General features: G+C 28.9%; 1 protein-coding gene across 1 annotated transcript in view; it reads right to left on the bottom strand.

The window, feature by feature from the left end:
- Positions 1 to 7,902: 7,902 nt before the first annotated feature.
- Positions 7,903 to 20,995, bottom strand: part of NCAM2 (neural cell adhesion molecule 2) — a 407,496-nt gene continuing 394,403 nt past the window's right edge. Inside the window, exons 16-18 of the mRNA XM_039857415.1 lie at positions 15,613 to 15,817; positions 11,501 to 11,620; positions 7,903 to 8,840 (exon numbers count right to left, since the gene is read on the bottom strand). Coding sequence (XP_039713349.1) covers positions 8,732 to 8,840; positions 11,501 to 11,620; positions 15,613 to 15,817 — 434 coding nt within the window. The 3' untranslated portion in view covers positions 7,903 to 8,731. The remainder of the gene's footprint in view (positions 8,841 to 11,500; positions 11,621 to 15,612; positions 15,818 to 20,995) is intronic.

The raw sequence follows: 20,995 nt of genomic DNA, 5'->3' as shown, positions 1-20,995 counted from the left end.
TGGATTTCGTCTAATGTAGTGATTATAATTTGACCTACAAAAATCTCACACTGTTTTTTAAAGGGGTTGTCTCAGCTTTAATTTAGTGGGACTTAGTTTAAATAAAAATAATTTCTAGGTACTAAATTTATCTGGCTAGGAAGCAAGATAAGAAATTTACTCAGCTATAATCACATATCATATCCTACAGAAAAGTAAGACTATTTCAAAAAGCCATCTTAATGGCCAGGGAGAGCAATGGATTTACTAATCACTCCCAAGGAGTAGAAGGAGATCCTGATCAAGGATCAAGGAAAAGCCCTTATGCTGGAGGCTGGTGGGACTAGGAACTTCTGATTGTTTGAATTTCAAAACTTCTACAAACAAGTAACTATCAAATGCCCGTATTTTCTCTCCTTGTTTTTTGAATGGCAGCCTCTATTGTTATTGTCCTGCTCCTGCCTCACAATTGTCTGTAGGTGTTTCTAAGGGCATTTAAATTGTCTTTTTTATTGAAATAAGTATCTGCACTGAAGAACTTACATCCAAGGTATAATACCTCAAGAGACTTATTGGTACTTAGAATTGATTTAGTTGAATAAATTCTAAAATTTAAGGTTGATCCTAATAACATAGTGGAATGAGACTTTGAAAGACTTGGGAACCCCTTAGTGATGAGTGAATTCTGCATGAGAAAAGTGTGAAATTTTAGGAAATGAAGGATGGGCTACACTATAACATTGGTGGTGATGCTCAATAAATCATGCTATTACATCCACTCTGCAGCTATTATTTACACCCCCTCTGCAGCCACATTGACTACGTGCTTATTCACATAACTTATTTGACCAATTGAACATTGCAAGCGTGATGCAAACAGATTGTGATACATATGTGCACACCGAGTCTTCCGTTTGTAACCACATAAATGAGCTCACCTACATCATAGGTAGTAAAACAAATGCCAAGCTGAGTCAAGTTGACATAGTCATAAAAATATAATATATTTTTGATGTTTTAAGCCACTAACTTTTGGGTTGATTTTGTATTCAGTAATAGATAATGGAAGCAGAAGTAGAGAAAATAATGAATGGAGAGCTATTCTTTCAACTTTTTGAGGACTCAAATTTAGCCTATTAATAAATAATTAAATGAATTATGAAACCATTGACTTTATGGTCTGTAAAGAATATGAAGTAGATGTCAAACATAACATCAGAATCAGTGTTGAAATATGGTAGATATATAGATAATCATGGCTACCACTTATTGACATTTCTTGCCTGATAGACATTGCATAAAGAACTTCATAAACATTATCTCAAGGAATCCTTACATCAGCTATTGGAAATGAATATTATTTACTTTATAACCACTGTTTTATAAATAAGAAAACCAAAGTTTAAATTTTCATATAAATTGCTCATGTTCAGAGCTATTAATAGGTGATAGAATTAAGATGTGAACCCAGTTTTATTTTAATTTCAATATTTGAGTTCTTATCTGTTTCTCAATATTATTTCAATGATCTCAGTTCTATTTCTATTGCAACTTTGTAGAAAATTCACTCCTTGTCTTTTTTTCCTTGTGAATAATGACGTAGATATTTCAATTTCTGAGTTACCTAAAATTTCATTTATACTTTTAAGAGAGTATTTCCATTAGAACTGGTAGAGGAGTTTCATCTATCAAACCTGGTGATAACACTTCCTGACCCTCATCGAGTGATCTTAAGTATATATTCTATCCCCTTTTAAAAGGTTTGAGTTCTTATTTGTGAAAAGATGCCTATTTCTTTCTCCCAGCCAATGCCTCCAAGTACAAAGAAAATTGCAACTTCCTTCTAAAACTCACCATTTATAAAATAACTCTTCTAAGAAAATTTCTAATTGCTTTATCTCCAGATGTGATAGTATACAAAAGTTCTGAACTGATTTTAGTAATCATTCTTTTTTCTATATATTTCAGTATTCCCAGGTAAGTTTCAGACATTGATCATGCTTGTGACGGGTAAAAGGAAGATAAGATGATCACATGGGGAATATGGAAATTGAAGGCAGAAGAGGGGATATTGATATAAATGGATTCATTTAGTTAAACTTTTTTTTTTTCTCAAATACTAAGATATCTTAATATTAGAAACATCTACCTTTATAGCCTGATGGATTACTAAATTGTCACAGTAATTTAAATATTGATTGAATTTTGTATTATGTTAGTACAGTAGTACAGTTACTTCACTGATACCTACTTCTCAAAAGACTCTGTCTATGGAAGATGAGTTAAGTTATCCAAGAAAGTTAGAATACCCAAATGTATGCATTCTGTTTTAGGGAGCAAAGTTATACCAAGGATAAGTACACATATAAGACACTTTACGTAAAATAGAACACATTATTATATGTTGAGAATATTCTAACCTGTGTTCCAAAAATTCATTCGGAAAAAAAAATAAAAAATTTGAAGGGCTGATTTCATATGCAATATAAATCTTAGGAGACATACATTCATTACCTATATTACAAGTAAAGAAAATTTATAGTAAACAATGGCTTGAGTTAGAAAGAAATGGAAGAAATTTGCTAAAATATTAACAGGGTTGCTGGCATATTTCCATCAATATCAGAGTCTAAATAAGTTTTAGCCTCTTTATCGTGGCATATTTCGACTTTTATTATAACTGTTCCTTTAAATATAGAGTACTGAGAGAATAGGCATGATATATAAATGCTTTTCTTTCACCTTTCAAAAGCTATTTAATGTTATTTTTATTATATATGTGTATTTTGTGGAATTTTTAAGGCTTGTAATGAAAATTGCTTCCCTTGTGAAAATTTGATATTTACTTTTTTTTTTCATTTTAAGAATACATTAAACTTTACATTGGTTCAAAAAAAAAGTGAAATTACCTTGTAAAAGCATGTGAGAGTTGATTAGCTTCCTTTCTTTTGTAACTCATGCATTTCTACAAAAAGTATTTTATATAATAATGAAAAATAAAATGTCAACATGTACTGGATGTTAATACTAGCTTGTCACTTAAAATGTGTCTCCAACCCACTGGATCTCAAATTTCTTTGTGCATCAAAATTACCAGAAAGGCTTGTTAAAACAGAAATTTCTGGGCCCCTCTCCCAGTTTATTTTTATTTGGTCGGCCTCTGATGGGATCCAAAAATTTACATTTCTAATAAGTTCCCATGTCGTGCTGATGTGTTGGTCTGGGACTCCATTTTGAAAGCTACTGTTTTTTATCAACTGTTTATTCGTTAAACCCTTTGACTTGGGCACAGTGTAGAAGCCAAAAGATTGTAACTCTTGGGTAAGGCAAGTTAGCAGAAAGCATTCTCTTCTTTTGAATATATAGAGTAATGTTTGGACATTTTTTAAAAACTGAAAATATTTGTTAAGTCATAAGCTCACTTATCACAGAGATATTATTTAAAATAAACATAAAATGCAACACTTTATTAAAGTAAAATTATCTTTACTATTAATATACAAATGGTGAAGAGTGACAATTTTGATATACTGTAAGCCATACTTTCAATGTCTCTCATAAATACAAAACTTCAACATTTGCAGTATAATTTTTACAGTTTAGACATATATATACAGCATTTCATAGGGACATACTATATTGAAACAATAAGAAAACTTTGTGGTAGCTAACTTAAGAGTACAGAATTTGAATGGAATATATAAGTTAAAGAAAATAAAAGATAGGATGGTTTAATGCATACTGAACACAGCATAGATTTCACATACCAAAAAAAAAGATTTTTTTTTTAAATTTTTATTTCTAAGGTGTTCACGTATTCTGAACAGAGTTTAGAGGCAAATGCAAAACCATGAACATTCCTTTAAGAATTGGAACAAATTTGTTTGCTCTTAACAGTACCATTTATTTTATATAATGCATGTTCTCTAAAAAAATCCTATTTGCAAAATTGAATCACAGGTTCTATATGTTAACTTTCTTCTTTGTATTTCATTCAGTTTTCTCCTTTGCATCAGTATAATTGGCCTTAAATTTCATCTAGCAAAGTCCCTGCTCCAGCTCTTTTCACACTAAGTCCTTCTTACCTATTCAAAATGTAGGAGTTAGTTTGCCTTTCTGGACTCTCAGTTCCTTGTTCCTCTCTTCTCCTATGCCTGTTTGTGATTTGAAATGCTCCAACAGTCATTGCTTTGCTTATTCAATTCCAAGGAAAAGCAAAACCAGATGCCAAAAGATATGTGTTTTCATTTCAGGAAAAAAAATAAATAAAATGAAGTGGCAATATTAAATTTATATGTTATTTTTATATTAATAATTAGGAACATCATGTGGCCTAAATCATGTAAATTATTTTAAAAAATTAAAGAGATGGTTTCACTAATGTATTTAAGTCATTGATAAAAATCCAATAGTGAATAATAAACTATTCTTCTAAGAATATTAAATATGTTATCAAATAAATATTAAGTATTATATATAATATAAAAGTCTTGAGGGGAAATAATTAATTTATTAGTATTCTTGTATAATGTTGTAAAATAGCTGTATCTACTTAGGTAAACACAAGTTTTAAAAAAGAAGGGGAGGGACCTGGAAGGAAATTATATTTATTCAGGAACTACCACATCTAGGCCCTTTTATAACTTTCTCATTTATACATATAATGGTTTCACTCAGGACATTATTAAGCCCATCAGTAAAATACTTTCTTGAAAGATTTTCATTTTAGGGTTGAAGTATTTCATTTCTGTAACCTTCCAAAGTTTAATGTTAGCATATGCTAATAAATCCATATGCAATTGCAATGTGAGAGAAAATGTAATAATGCTTCAAAGGGTTAATAAAATGCAAATTATTTTCTCTTTAAAGATAAATAATACAAAAACCTTATTTAAAAAAATAGCTTCACCTACTTATAAGTTTGTTGAATAAGCACTCTGGATATGATTACGAAAAAGACCTCCATAAGGGATTGACATTGAGTGCTTATGTTATTCTCTATGAAAAAGAACATTGCAATTTTAATAAATGATTGTAATATGTTATTCTAATATTTTTTTAAATTAAGAAATGGAAATTATTCTTTTTATCACTTCAGTTTAGATATTTTTATCAGTGATTATCTTAACAATGAAGGGTAATTTATGATCCCAACTCAAATATATAATAGGAATAATGTAGACCCAAACGTTACCATAATAATTTATCCTATTTTTAAAAGTCATCTGCTGCTTTGTCTTACAACTGGTAAAACTCAATTTCAATAATATCTAGAATGTACTTATTATTTAGAACAATATAGAACAAATTAAGTATATTTTGTGTGTGCATCAAAATTGTTTTGTCATAGGTGGAAATAAATTACACAGTATAATTTGTTATATTTAGATTTTGTATTCAAGGTGAAGTAGTTTGAATTGAGCTTATTCACCAAATATAATTAAGACAGTATCATTCAACTGTCATAAATAGGAGCAAAATATATCAATAAAGATTGCAGTTGTGTTTTTTTCTTTTAAAAAAGCAGACTCATGCTGATCTAAAGGCACAAATACATCTTAATTATTTAAAATAAGAAACATAAAATAAAAGTATGGTTATAAAATTATAATTAGTCATGAGAACTAAAAGAAATAATTTGACTAATAAAATCCTTCTATTTATATAAGTGTTTAAAGACTAAGATTTATGTAAACTTTCCTGGATGAAATAATCTTTGAAAAATGTTCATGTAGGTATTAATACTAAAAATAAAGAAAAAGTATTACATTAATGTTAGACATTAGTATCAATAGAATGGTAATATGTTTATGAAAATAATAAATAAATCTTTAGAAATCACAATTCTTAATTAAAGTTCTTTGCAAATCATTGCAAAATACATTAACATATTAATTTGTGCCAGTTATAAAAGCAAATTATGTGCTAAAATGCTGATATTACTCTTTCCTCATATGTTATTAAATATAGATTGTCATTGCCTAATTGCACATAACCTATCAAGAAATATCAATATTTTTAGTTATCTTCACTCTTTCTTTAAAGTACCGTAGGTTCAGATTATGTAACAGTACTTATATTCAGCTAACTTTTTTAATGTTTTATACTAACACTTAAAAATACTCTCAGACAGTAAAAGTAACATTTATACAGTTATATGGATATGTTTAATCTAGATTAAGAATGAAAAATAAGAAACAGATGATTTCAGTCCTATTCACATTTTACAATTTACTAAAATCCATCTCATATGGAAATTTTTACAAATAGAGTAATTTGGAGCATTCCATAAAAATGAAAAAAAAAAAAAGTTTATCACAGTATCACCTTGCTCCTGTATGGCATACTTTTCAAGGACAAGAGATAAGGACCACTCGGACAATTGAAACAGTGCACTTGAAACAGTCTCTCTACAATTAGTCCCAGATTACCTGTTAATTTCAGATCATTAATCCATATTAGTGGCAATAAATTCAACATTATATATATGTGTAATATATATAATATTTAACTAAATTTCTTTATGTAAAAAGTCCAAAAAATTAGAGAAACATAGTTTTCAAACCAAAGAAACACAAAAATATTTATTCTTTATTATGACTGCTCTTGAAGTATAGCACAAATATAACAATAGTAAACATGCTAAATTGCTTTCTAGGTTTTCCTAATTCTTTCACCATCATTAGTTAAAAACCAGGTAGCCCTATTCAAGAAAAATTAGCATTCATGACTATTGCTTCATAGATACTTTACTAAGCTCATTTACTTTGCACAAACTAATTCAAGTATTTTGACTATTTTAGCACATTGATACAAAAGGTGAAAAAACAGTAAAATAAAGCAAACAGATGATGAGACCAAACATAGCTTAAACAGCAACAAATCCATCAAAAAGACCAGTTGGATAATTCCTACTAAAATTCTTAGGTAGGCACAGGAATTCCTTTCTTTTCTTCAGAATATGCCAGAAAGGATAGCAAGGAGAGATTCCTACATTATGACCCTGTAAATTCTGGCGGTGACACTGGAGATTTAGTGCCTGAACATGCAGATGGTACCTTCTGTCTTGCTGATAACCAAGATGTTGTAAAATTAGCTGTCTCTCCTTGGCTGACAGTCTCAAGCACTTTTTACATAAAAGTGTTAATAAGTGGCATTAATATTACATTTAATATTCATCAAATTGTCTCTATAGGGAGACACCCTAAAGCAGGTCATTCTGCACTGTTAAAACTTTCCTCTAATATTCTTTTGGAGTACACTCTCAACCCAGTCAATATCTGAGCTATGATACCATCCGAAACTCTAAAGTTTATGAATATGACAGGGCCTAAAGAAACCTTTGGCTCTCTAGGGTAAGAAATAATCTAAAACCTGCTCCCAATTGGTATATATATTTATTATCATAAATACAATTTTTTTTACCTTACATATAAGTGAAAATCTTGTTTCAGTCTTTTACCTCTGGGAGCTTGCATAGCTTGGAAGTTCATAAGTATTTTATTCGGGTATAGGCCCTAACGAGTAATATTAGAAAGTTTGTGTTGAATAGTTAAGGAATTTCTTCAACTGAAGTTGTTTATCAAAATCTTAAAATGACTTCTAGCTACAACATCAAGAATAAAAACAGATAGTGGCAATTCAATTGTTTATCATTGACACTTTTATGGCATGTTTAAATGTTGATTTCTCTTTAATTTAAACAAACTAAGGATTTTAATTTCCATTAGCCAATAATATTTAATGATTGATCTATAATGCTTGAAAAATGAATTTTTAAACAAAGATTATCAAAAACAATAGCAGAAAATGTATCTGAAGATATGGTTTGAAGTATTTGAACACTAAAGACCTGATTTTTGCTAAAACTATTTAAAAGTAAAAGATAATCACATATTTATAAATATATCAAGACAACATTAATATCGTTCCCATTTCAATTTACTTTATTTGAAGCTGAGGGCAGAAATCAATATTATTATTTTCATTTGCAATACATTTATTGTTTTGTGTAATCCATTGTGAGTGAATATGGCATATATAAAGAGATAAAGATTTACGGAATCTTTCTAATCTAATTTTACACACAGCTAATATTCATTCAAATGGGTAACAATTTTGATCGAAAATCGATGTTCAAATACACTGTAATTATAACTTAAAAAGAGTTTTCCAAAGTTTCTCTCAATTTTTAATATCTGATAAAGATAGCTGGCTCCATCAAGCCTGGATTCCCTGAAATTCTTCTGATAAAAAGTGTAACCTTTTATTAAGTATTTTTATCTTAAACTGAAATCTACTTTAATAATCTATTCGCCAAGATAGAATTAAAAAACATGCAGGGCTTTCTTATACATTAGGTTCACAAAGCTTTTGTTTTGTTTTGTTGTTTCTAAAACCCCTACTTGTTGGAGAGGTTGTGGTATGAAATATAGTTCTTAAGAAGTAGAGCACTTTAGCCATATAATAAATCACAGGACTTCAATCATGGAGTCAAATTGATACCCAAGCATTGGTGCCATTCAGGTCTCTATATTGAAATTCTTAACAAAATAAACAACAACAATAACAACAACAACAACGACAAAAGGAAACAGACCATGGGCAATATTTGATCATATGTATATGTGTACAAGCTATTCCAAGCTAGAAGTTTCCCAAGAAATTAAGGTCAATGGAATAGTTTTGGTCATAGGGTCACCGAAATCCAAATGCTTTTTGTAGCATTGTTCAAGCTTCTGTAATCTTCATGTTATGCTTTGCTGTCGTCTTCTTTTGATTGGATGTCATTAGAAACCTTAATTTCTATAGTTTCTGGATTTAAGACTTCTTTCCCATTCTCTTCTTTTAAAGGTAATTTTCTGTAAGAAAATATAAAAATAATAAATTTCACTTGCTAAGGCACTTTGATATCCTTTAACATTTAAGTTACTGTTTTGTAGAAGGAAATACATTACAACTATTAGAATAAAAAATCAGATTTGTTAAAGTAATATCAAATTGACAGAAAAATAATATATATGTGAATAAAACAATATTGTGTACTACAATGTGATGTAATGCAGAAGGATGAATGAAATAATATATTTGTATATTTAGATGCATCAAATCTCTTTCATTAAAGGGTGGCTTAGATTTGATAACCAGTTGATGATATTAAAAATATAATTGTTTTGGAATGTAAAATAGCCAAAGCATTTTTATATGTTAACTAGATGATTTATTAGTACTTAAGTTTTTCAAGTAGAAACAATCAATAGTTGTTATATTCTATTACATTAACTTCAGAAGCTAGGTGAATTAGCAATATTCTTTGGAACTTAATGCAAATAAATATAATTCAGGGCATTCTTTTTTATATTCAATGTATATGCTTTCTTTAATTGGCTCTTTTCATTCTTATTATTTTCTTGTTGCTTTTGTATCTTTAATGAGCATTTTTTTTGAGTTGTTTCCAATTGTAACCTATGAAGCAATAACCTTTGTTCTTAATTTTAAGACTGCTTCACAAATCTTACTATGATGATGATGAATCAAGGTTTCTAGTTTCTTCTACTATTATTAAATTCAATGGTTTACTATTATATCTTATCATGGCTTTGGGGGTAATTTTTCTTCCCTTGACAAAATATATTTTCCACATCAAAAAAAATTAAGTTAAAACAGAATTCCCACACACCACTCTGACTTCAAATTCACCATTTAATGGGGGAGTGAAAGCTATTGTGCTAGTTCTTCTGGGGTTTATTTGTAATTTATTTTATATTCTGAAATGAGTGGGTAATCCATTTTATTCTAAGGATAGAAGCTACCATGTGAAACTAGCCAATCAAAAGTAATTCATAGGCAAAAACTAGTAACATCAGTTTCTGGGATTGAATTAGCCCCCTTGGAGGGCAGGCTCTTTTTTGTATATTATCAATAGTGCATTCACAGTTGGTTCTTTCTCCCATTCTCAAGTTCTGAAAGCACTGAGAATAAAAGATTATGAAAACAATGGGTCACTTCTAGTGTCAAAACGTAGAGAAATTTAGAGCTTGGATGGAAGGTTAGCATATGCTTAATATATCTCTCAGTCAAAGACTACATATTGAGTTTCTAGTTAAGAAGTGTTTTCAACTAATTCTTGGATTGTGTGTTCGGGCACATATAAATGTTTGCTCCTTATGTTGATGGTAATTTTTTAAAAGGTGACTCGATGCTATTATTTTTTGTTGAGTATTTTTTTCTATGATCGAGTCTCCAAGTAATTCTTAAATCATCTTTGGTTTTTGTTTCTGCTTGCTTGTTATAAAATATAACAAGCAAGGGCATTTTCTTAACTGGTTTTCCATACACATTGATATTACATTGTAATTGTTCATTAATATACAGAAATTTGTTTTTTGGGGAATAATATTTTGCTTAATTGAAAAGATTTTTAATTTCTGAAGGAGAGACTAGAGAACTCACCTTATGCCAGCTGTTCATACAGGAGTTAACTTCAAATTAGAATGTAATAATCTCTAAATGCAATTACTAAAAACATCTTGAGGATTTGTACTGAAATTTTAGCTACAGAGTAGTACATTAAATTTACCTAAATATTAATTGTTTCAAACTCTTGGGATCAGATTAGGTGATATCAGAAACTATTTTCTTCAGCTATGACAACACTCAGTATTTGACTTAGGATGAGAAGCCTAAATCAAGTTTTTCTGCAAGGGAATGTTAGCTGGCAAGGAAAAAGGGCTCTTTGTTTTGAAAGTATAAAATTTACAAGTCATTTTGGTGAGCAGTATTTAAAGAATAGTGTGAAAGTCATGGTTTTATTAGTATTAAATATATGAAATAAAATACTACTATAACTACTTCTTAATAATGTCTTTGGTATGAATCATTTTAATTTTTATGTATATGAACCTAGGCATATGTTCATAACCTTTAACAATATAGTTAAAATACCCACTATGGTTTTAATGGAGGTATAATCGATGCAGAAAGATGTAAATAACATAATCTCGAATGGCGACCAACCACCATTTACTGTTAGACATTAAAATGACAGTTAAACAATATTTCTTTCTGTTCTTTACAAATATTATTTTTTAAAAAAAGTCTTGTGTATATTTTGCACTATTTATTTCTATTTTAGACTGTCATATTTATGTTTAAAGTGATTACTAATTTCCTAACACATCTTTATTTCAGTAAAAATCAATTGTATTTTTAAAGCATAACTTTATTAAAGAGTAAGAATAATATAGGGAAATATGACTCTGCAACATATTTGCCTTTTTGACATTTTTGCCTACAATTATAAATATATGTTCGAACAGTAGATTTTCTCCAACATTGATACAAAGTTTTTATGTAAAATGTGTAAATAGAAAATTGATTTTTAGATATTCACGTGCACTTTCATTAAAAAACAAACAATTTTTCACAGATTATTGTATTTGTAAATATTTTATGTAATAATAATGTGTTATCACTTTACAAATACTTATCCAAAAAGAGTTAAGCATTTCAATCTACATACTCAGGTTCCGTTAATGGTGTAGTTTCATTTGGCTCATTTACTGGGCTTCCGTCTTCATGATTAGTAATTCTTTCATCCTCTGTTCTCATCTCTACTATTGGCTCTTTTGATCCATCTTTCCTAGAAAAATAAGAAAAAAATAATATTACCTCCATGTTTTAAAAATGGATACATTATGAGACATATTTTAAAATCCCCACCTACTCTTACCTCCCCACAAACAAATTCAACATAGATTAAAAATACCACTAAGAATTTTTTCCTATTTACATTTATCTCAATGTATTTTTCACTCAGAGAAAGTAAAAAGATATCCTGTTTTGTCTACAATTTTTTCCCTCATAAAAATTGTGTGTTTCAAAATTTAGAACATAAAATTTATATATAAAATATCTTTTACTTTTTAAATGTCTCTGTAAATTTATATGTGTGATTTTAACTATGATGTGATTATTGATGTTTAACATACTCATGTTTACAAGAAAACAGTTTAAATAAAAAATAATATTATAACATATATGTAAGATATTTTCATTTATAATTTCATATTCATGTTATCTTTATAGATTTCTAAAATATGAGATTAAGTGTAATATATCATAATTATGAAAATTAGAAAGTTTACTGCGAAGTTTCATACCTCAAGAAATGAAGTAAAAGAAAGAAAAACGAGTCATTTGGTGATGATAAAGAGTAAATGAGATGTAAGAATTGGGAATGATGCACTCACAATACAGATAACAAATATGCCACCCCCAAAATAAGAAAGGAATGTGGAGTCTTCAACTAACCAGGGACATACTCTTATCAATTGTGCTCTCGCATCCTATTTCTCATTGAGATTTTATATATAATCTTTTTTCAACTTGAACAATGAATTTTTGAAAAAGAGTTGAAAACTGTTTTCTTAAGGTAGGAGAAAATGAGGTATAAAACGTTATAATGGATAAAAAGCATGGAATGAACCATTTGTTTTCATTTTCCCAAGTCTTTAGGTTAAACTCAGCAGGATTTACAAACAGATGTGTTGATGGATAAATAAATGATAACGTCAAATAAAAATAAACAGCAAAACTTCGTTTTGCCCAAGGTAACCAACTTCCCTCCAGGTAGCTAAGAAAAAAACATGAAAGTCTTTTTTGATATCTCTCTTTCTTTCACCCCAAAGTCCAATCAATCAATACCAATTGACTCTATCTCACCTATATCTAGAGTCCATACATTCTTACATGCCTACAGGAGTACCATAGGAACTACCTTGGTCTAAAAGGACATTATTTTTCACCTGGAGTGTTTCAAGATCTTCCTGCCTTGTCTCTTTAATTCTAAATCTTTCCTCTACACTTAGCAATTCTCTAGAAATTCATTCTTCACATGTAGCTAAAGTAATTAATCTTCTTTAAGAAATTTTGGTAGCTTTCTATTAAAAAAAAAACAAAAAAACTTTCTTACTTTGACACAAGAAGACCTAATACTTTGGTCCCTAGATAATTCTCTGACCTGATATTTGTACCAGTCTCCCTCTCTGCCTCATGCCACTCATGTTCATTTCTTCTTTAACATAATAAGCTTATTCCTGCCTTAATGGCCTTTGTATTAATTATTACACCTGCATAGGCCATTTTTTTTCCCAGATTGTTATATTACTAGCTTCTTTTAACTCAATTCTTCCACTTCAATTTTACCTCCCCTGAGAGTTCTTCAATGTCTCAATCTCTAGTTAATGTTTATTTTAGTTAATGTTTATTTCCTGTCTTCCTGCATTAGAGAATGAGTTCCATGTGAACAAAGCCCTTTTCTGTTTGGTTCATCATTTTATTGCTAGATTGCATAGCAGTGCTTGTACTTAGTATTTATTCCATAAATAATATTTGCTCGATGGTTGAGCAAGAATGAAAATGTATAAAATTCAGCTTTTTTAGGTTATATATATATATATTTTTTATAATTATAAATAATTATATATATACAAAATTTAGATATAATTTATACATATTTACATATTCTATATATTCTATACATATTTACATATTCACATATTCTGTGTTTTCTAGAATATACACAGAATACGTAAATATGTATAATTATGTAATAAAGTGTATTATTTTCACAATATGTGAGAAAGAAACTAAACTAAGTTTGATGTTTTGTTTATTAAGTTAATAAGACAATTTAAGAACACAGCATGTTCTTATGAAGAAAGCAAAAGATAGTAAATGGTGAATTAATCCCACTATATTTATTATGTTAGAGATTAATAACCCCATTCGAATGTGAATTAAAGCCTAATTTCTATTTGTTCTTTGCTATGTTCTGTGTCCAACAGTTAAGCAGGTGGTGTTTTGATTGCATATTGAATTTAATTTTTTAAAATTAAAAATGTATGCTCTCTAATTTAGCATCCCATGAATATCCCTACAGTGTATCCATGGGAATGGTCATAGACACATTGCCTAGTAATATTGAAATAGGCTTAGAGATTAAAACCAAACAAAACCAAACAAAACTAATAGAGACATGTAGAATGGATTCTCATATATCCCTAAGCCTAGAATAATGTATAAAATCATATATGTATATGCCTAAATGTATGCGTAGAAAAACATATAGAAGGGACTAAAATCTGTTTTTAAAAAAGGAATTACCAACACACAGGACACTATGAGTACTAAGAAATTATACTGAATGAAAGAAGCTAAACACAAAAAGTACACACTGTAGAAATTTATATCAAGTTCTATAACAACTAAAAATTACCTATGATGAAAAAAATTAGAATAGTAGTGCCTGGGGGTGGAGAGGTTAGTGTGGATTAACTAGGTAGGGGCATGAGAGAAACTTCAGGGTGATGTTAAATTAAGTTTAGAATTTTTATATGGCTTGAGATATAAATGTTTGTCAAAACGTCATGTGTAACATTTTGTGCATTTTATTCTATGTAACTTTTACTTAAAGAAAACAAAACAAATTTTGAACACTGTGTAGTAATATGCAAGCTGAATTATGTAGGGTTTAAGTGTACTGATTTTTTTGAAATGCAAACAAAAGTGATAGATTGAGATCAATAAATATGTGATTTTTGATGTTTGAAAATTTTCATACTGAAATGTTAGAAAAACTATACTATAATAATAGATTAACAGAAAGATCGTAGGATAAAAAATGGGATGTTTATTCTTTATTGTAGGGTTTAATATACAGACACTTTTATAAATATACAAACACATATATACACAAACACGAACATTGTGTGTATGTGTATGTTCTTTTGTGCTTTCATATTTTTGCCTATTGTATATTTGAGATTAGATACAAATTTAACTAAAGACAATCAAAACAAAAAAATGAGTATTAATACCTCTTAATTACTCTTTAACATGACAAGAACATTTCCTACAAATTTCAGCACTGCATACTTTCTTTGATTCATATTTTGTCTAATTAAATGAGGTGCTACAGAGAACTCCAAATTCTATTATATAGTCAATCTAATCAATATTTGGAGGACTAAATTCAGAATCTGTAAATATGTTATTGCATAGTGCATTCATTTTCTACATAGACAATCTTGAAACCTGTATGTAGTCACTTCTTATAATTGTAGGAATTGGCATAATTTATGTTTTTAACTCAGTTTAACTTAGTTTTTAATGCAGTACTATTGATGCCTATCTTTTATTTATTATAAACAGAAATGGTGGGAGAAATTATAACCAAATGTAATTATATGATTATCTATCTATTATTAATCTATCATTTATCTATCATCTATCATCTCTATCATTTATCTATCTATCTACCTATCTATCATCTATCATCTGTCATCTATCATCTACCTACCTACCCATCCATCCATCCATCCATCATCTCTCCCTCTATCATCTATCATCATAACCTATCTAATCTATCTACTTAGATAAGTATCAATATTTAAATCGTGACAGTAGTATTTTTACTGTGGATCCCATCTTAAGGCTTATTTTTTAATACAGTAGTCTGTTTTCAGTCATTTGGCTCTATGTTATAGCTTGGAAAACAAAGCCCTGAATAAAGCATGTAAGCTTGATTGTGTCACTGTTCAATATAACGTGATGTAGATGGCCAATACTCACAGGTATGCAGCTTTTCCTTCTTCAAGTTCTTTACTTTTGCCACTGGAGCCACTTTTCTTCCCGCACATTCTCCTGGTGATACACATTAATAACCCACATTGTCGAATAAAGAAACAGCTGACATCTGTTACCACAAGGATTAGCAGGAGTGCGGCAACTCCCAGGCCGATGACTGCTCCAAGCCCAAGACCATTAAAAAGTGTGTCTTAAAAAACAAAAGAAAATAATTTTATTAAACCTCATGTTAGAAAAGATTGTACAGTTATTTTAAAAATTAATCTTATCGAAGAGATATCCAACTAAAGAGACAAAGAAAAAGAGATAGTTGCTGGCAGACTTCAATTTCATGATTGTCGAAAACTATTCTCTGCTTTTCAAACAATATTTTAAGCAATTGACATGGTAATAATTTGAAATACTTTTTTTACAAAATTTCTTTAGAAAAAACCTCTAGAAGAACTCTCTTCTTTCCAACATACTTCTTGATTCCCTGTGGGGAAGATAATGAATATTATCATATCTCTAGCTGTACTCTATAAAAAAGTCACAGCCATTAATAGATTGTCACTTTGTTCAAAGGAAAATGTAGTCAAAACTCCTGTAAAAGAAGTATTAAATAAATGTTCTATATGGAATTATTTTAGTTTTAAGACTTAAACTTGCAAATGATGGCTCCAAGCACTTTGCTTTGACAGAGAATATATTTTAAAATATCTATGAAAATTTGAAAAAATCATCATTTTAGAATAAATATTGTACTTGTATTTTTCAGTTGATATTTTTAACAAATCACATTAGACTAGAGGAAAACTTTAACAGAATTATGGTACTTATGACCTTTCTGAAAGTAGAGCCAGATGAGAGCCACCTTTCCCTGGCTTGTAGCTGCAGAAAATCCCAAGTCATACAAAGAATATCCAAGAGAAAGAGGATTAAGAGAATAGGATGAATATGCTGACTGACAAAGTAAAAATGGCAAGAGGGGTTAGTATAATGGAAATGAATCAAGCGTTATGCGCCTGTAGTTGAATATGAGGGTATAACAGTATAGATAGGAAAATAAGCACAATGGAAAGAAACCAGTTTAAACTGACGATATTATGTTATTTAAAGGGAGATCAGAGGATTATATAAGACAATTTTATAGAATTATTCAAAATGATTCTTAACACTATTATGTTAAAATTTGCTTACATAACATAAAATTATATTTTCCTTTTTAATAATAAACATTTTATTATGATAGCAGCATTATGATTATGTAATTGATGTGGAAAAGAAGATGCAGAAACATAAAATTTGGGTTTTGAGAAACTGCTCTGAAAAAGTATATGTAAAATGAGGTTTCTTGTCTTTTTTAAAAATTAGGTTAAATATTGTAATAATGACTTGAAGAAATTTTTATCCAAAGGAATCAATCTAACTTTTCTTATTTTGAATCGATCACTAAGAGGCTGATCCTGAATATGTCACACTTGTCTAAATGCCAGCTTATTTTTCTGCAGAATGACTGTTTCCTGTCTGCTATATCTATATTATTTTTTCCAAGAAATATGTTATTTCTTACTTAATATTCCCAGAGTTTGCAGATAGGTTATTAAAAATTATTCTGTTTATGACATAGTTGCTTGACACTTTACCCAGGTGATTTGTGTTTCTTCTGTGCTGGAACATGGGTGTACTTCTACTGTGTCTCCATGATGTTGTAATGAAAATTCCTTAGGCACTGAGTAACAAACTTGGAACACTCATGCCCAAGTAAAGTATACCTTAGCTTACAATCATTTTATTTTACGTAAAGAGAAACAGGTAATAAACACACAGCAGTGTTAGAGGAAATATAATTTTTTTCATGCCATTTTCAGAATCTCCTTACTCTAACAAATTTTAACATATTACTAAGACGGTGATAATTTTGGATAATTGCCTAGCTAATAGCTGTAGAAATTATTAGTTTCCATACAGTTATGCCTTTATCATATGAATCTACTTTGGAGGACAACTGGATAAAAAAAGCTTTTTCAGCCATGGAATTTGGTATATTTTGCTTTCGCTTTTTCTTTTTTTTTTTGAAATTCTAAAATACAATTGGAGAATGAGATTCTAAATATTATTTATGAATTTTCAAATATGTATTTATATAAAGTTAAAAAATAGTGCCCCGTACTGTTAAAGTAATATATCAAACCAATTAAGATTACCTTTGTCAATTAAAAAAATAACTTTTCTTCAATTGTCCATTTTCAAATGTAAATGATTCTTATTGGAATCTACTATTACAATATAATGAGGACAATTCACTTATGAAGCATTTTTGATTATATAGAAAGTTATTTTTTTTCAAATGCACACGTAATTATTTTGGATGTACTACACATGATTCAACAACCAAAGCTCAAAAAAGAATAGTTTAAAAATACGTGTCCTGTTAGATGTTAGCCCCTGTAGATATATGAACTCCATAACCTTTCTTCCCTATACTTGTCACTCTTCTCTTATATCATTTAGGTTCATCTCATATGTAGACATAGCTGCAAAGCAATAAATGACACAGATCAATGATGATATATCTGATGCATTATAAAAATCCCCATTTACCTTTTCTTAAATATGGAGTCTTGCTTTGTACTTAAATGCACTGGATCTGGTGTCAGGAAATTCTGGTTTCATCACATGCTACTGTTATGTCTTTAGGTGAGTAAGCTGACTTCTCTAAGGTTGAGATTCCTCTTTATTAAAATAGGGACAGTTATGAAAACAACCACTACAAACTAGGTCATGGTTGCTGGAAAGGTTGTCGTGAATATAATAATGTATTTAACGCCCAGCGCTTATTGCCCAGCGTTGAGTAAAATTTTAACAAATATTGAAAATTAGTACTATTATTATTTTACTGTTACAAAATTCTAGGAAAATAAGTTTTTGGTGACAAAATAGACTATTTAAAGTTTAATTAGTCTGTAAATATGTTTCTTTAATCGGCAACCTAGAATATCTCTTATTAAGCATTGATTATTCTTTTGAGGATACAATCATATTTTTTAATGACAGGTTATGCTAGTTGGATTTTAAATTATAAATATTTTATATGTGACCTTTATAGCATTAAACTGGTATATTGATCTGCTTCATTTCCATCATTAGAAAAAGCTCTTGGAAACATTATATTTGTAAAGCACCGTATGGTAAAGAAATATTCATGCTAAAATAGCTATTACTTTTTTTCTAGAGAAACAAAATTATACCCTTTTAACTTATAATTACAATTTTTGAAGGTTGCTTGTGGTTATTTTCATGAAAAACTAAATTTATTTCTGTCATTGAAGAGGATAGGATAGGAAAACAGATTTATTTTATAAATAGTTGTTTTCTTTTGAGAGTAGTTTTTTAAAATCATCTTGAGAATATATTTAAATATGTATTCTCATATCCTATGAGGTTAGTCTACAATAACTATAAAAGCTAAATTTTCTATTTTTTTTCTGCCACCAATTTATTCTGGTGTAAAAGGTTATGTGTTTTTCAATTTTTCACAAACAAAACCATAACCATATGTAAAATTGTATTAGTAGGACTTGGGGACTGGCCATGATTTATTTTTTCAATAAAGTACAGAAAATTCTTTCTTTATAAGTTAATTATGGTTTCAATTATTAATGAATTGAAATGCAGCACTGCAAATATTTAAAGGATTTTAAATTCATCTTTTCTTTTTTAGCTTTTTAGCTTTCCAGAATAATTACACATTTTATAATTTTAATAACAAGTTTATTACAAAAGAAAACTATATTATCAGATCGACTTTACAGATAAGAAAACTGAGGCTCAGAGAAGATAGTGACCTAAGGCATACGATAACTCTTAACATTAGATGTGTACAAATGAAGACTGCTTAGCTTCAGATTTTATATTTTTTATACCTGAGTTAGAGTAAACATTTTATATTGGATGTTGATCATCAAATAACAAAAGATAAGAGTAAAATATAGTGAATTAATTAAAATATGTAATTTTCTTACAGAAAAATGTCAATATCTATATTACTAATGGAGGAATAACTATTATAATGAAGTACAATAATGTAAATTATTTATTTATGTATTCTTGGTTTTAGCATCCTTTTCAGAGATCATTTTATATTGATCTTTTGTAAAAGGGAATTTTATATTAAGATTGAATAATAAATAATATAGAAATCAAAAGTTAAAATGTCTATTTTTGTTATATGTTTTATTGAAAGCAAATATGAGAATCAGCCTGAATGAGTTTCTATAACCTCCCTCCTAGCTATACCTCCCACCCTCTAAAATTTAGAAATTGGTTAAATAAATCAATATACTTCACCATATAATTATATAATTGCATTCTAATTGTCATCAAAACATAAAATTGAAGCGTTAAAATAAGAAAAAAACAACTTCATTTCAAATTTATCATACGCATGTCTTTTCATGTTTCTATCGTGAAAATTAACTCATTACTAAAACCTGAATAAATGTTCTGTAAAATTTATTATATTCGATAATACTAGTTGTTCAAAAACCAGTGCACTATATTCATAAAACTAACTTTGCTTTTTTCCTATTTGTATTTTGACTCCTTACATAATTTATATAAAGTTAAAAAATAGTGCCCTGTACTGTTAAAGTAATATATCAAACCAATTAAGATTACCTTTGTCAATTAAAAAAATAACTTTTCTTCAATTGTCCATTTTCAAATGTAAATGATTCTTATCGGAATCTACTATTACAATATAATGAGGACAATTCACTTATGAAGCATTTTTGATTATATAGAAAGTTATTTTTTTTCAAATGCACACATAATTATTTTGGATGTACTACACATGATTCAACAACCAAAGCTCAAAAAAGAATAGTTTAAAAATACGTGTCCTGTTAGACGTTAGCCCCTGTAGATATTTAACTCTTTTTCTGTATGTATGCATAATCTTCCCCAAACAGATTGAGAATTACTTTCAACTTTGACAGTTGATCAAGATATGAAGAAAAAAATATTTTTAATTTAAAGTTCCTAAAGTGGAAATTTGGTTGTTGCTCCTAGAATAATGGTAGCTGTTTTCATAGGAGATACTGCTAGAAACAGTAAGTAAGCCCTTTAAAAATATGAAAGATAACAAGAAGATATCCAAAAACCATTTTTGGTTTAAGTCATGACATTATTAGATATTGTATTCTCCTACAATTGAGGTAGGTATATCTGTCTTCTGCTTAGATGTTTTTTCTTCATCCTGACCAGAGTAAAATATTTTTAAACATCAACTGATCTATGGAAAATCTAATAAATCCATACAGCATGTGTTTACATATATATGTCCTACATAAAAAGAAGTGGAATGGGCAGTTCTTTGTAATTGGAC

Source organism: Pteropus medius, unplaced genomic scaffold (genome assembly GCF_902729225.1).
Source record: "Pteropus medius unplaced genomic scaffold, Ma_sr-lr_union100, whole genome shotgun sequence".
Lineage (NCBI taxonomy): Eukaryota > Metazoa > Chordata > Mammalia > Chiroptera > Pteropodidae > Pteropus > Pteropus medius.
Note: the sequence above shows the minus strand (reverse complement) of the source record. Positions and strands in the feature narration are given on the sequence as shown.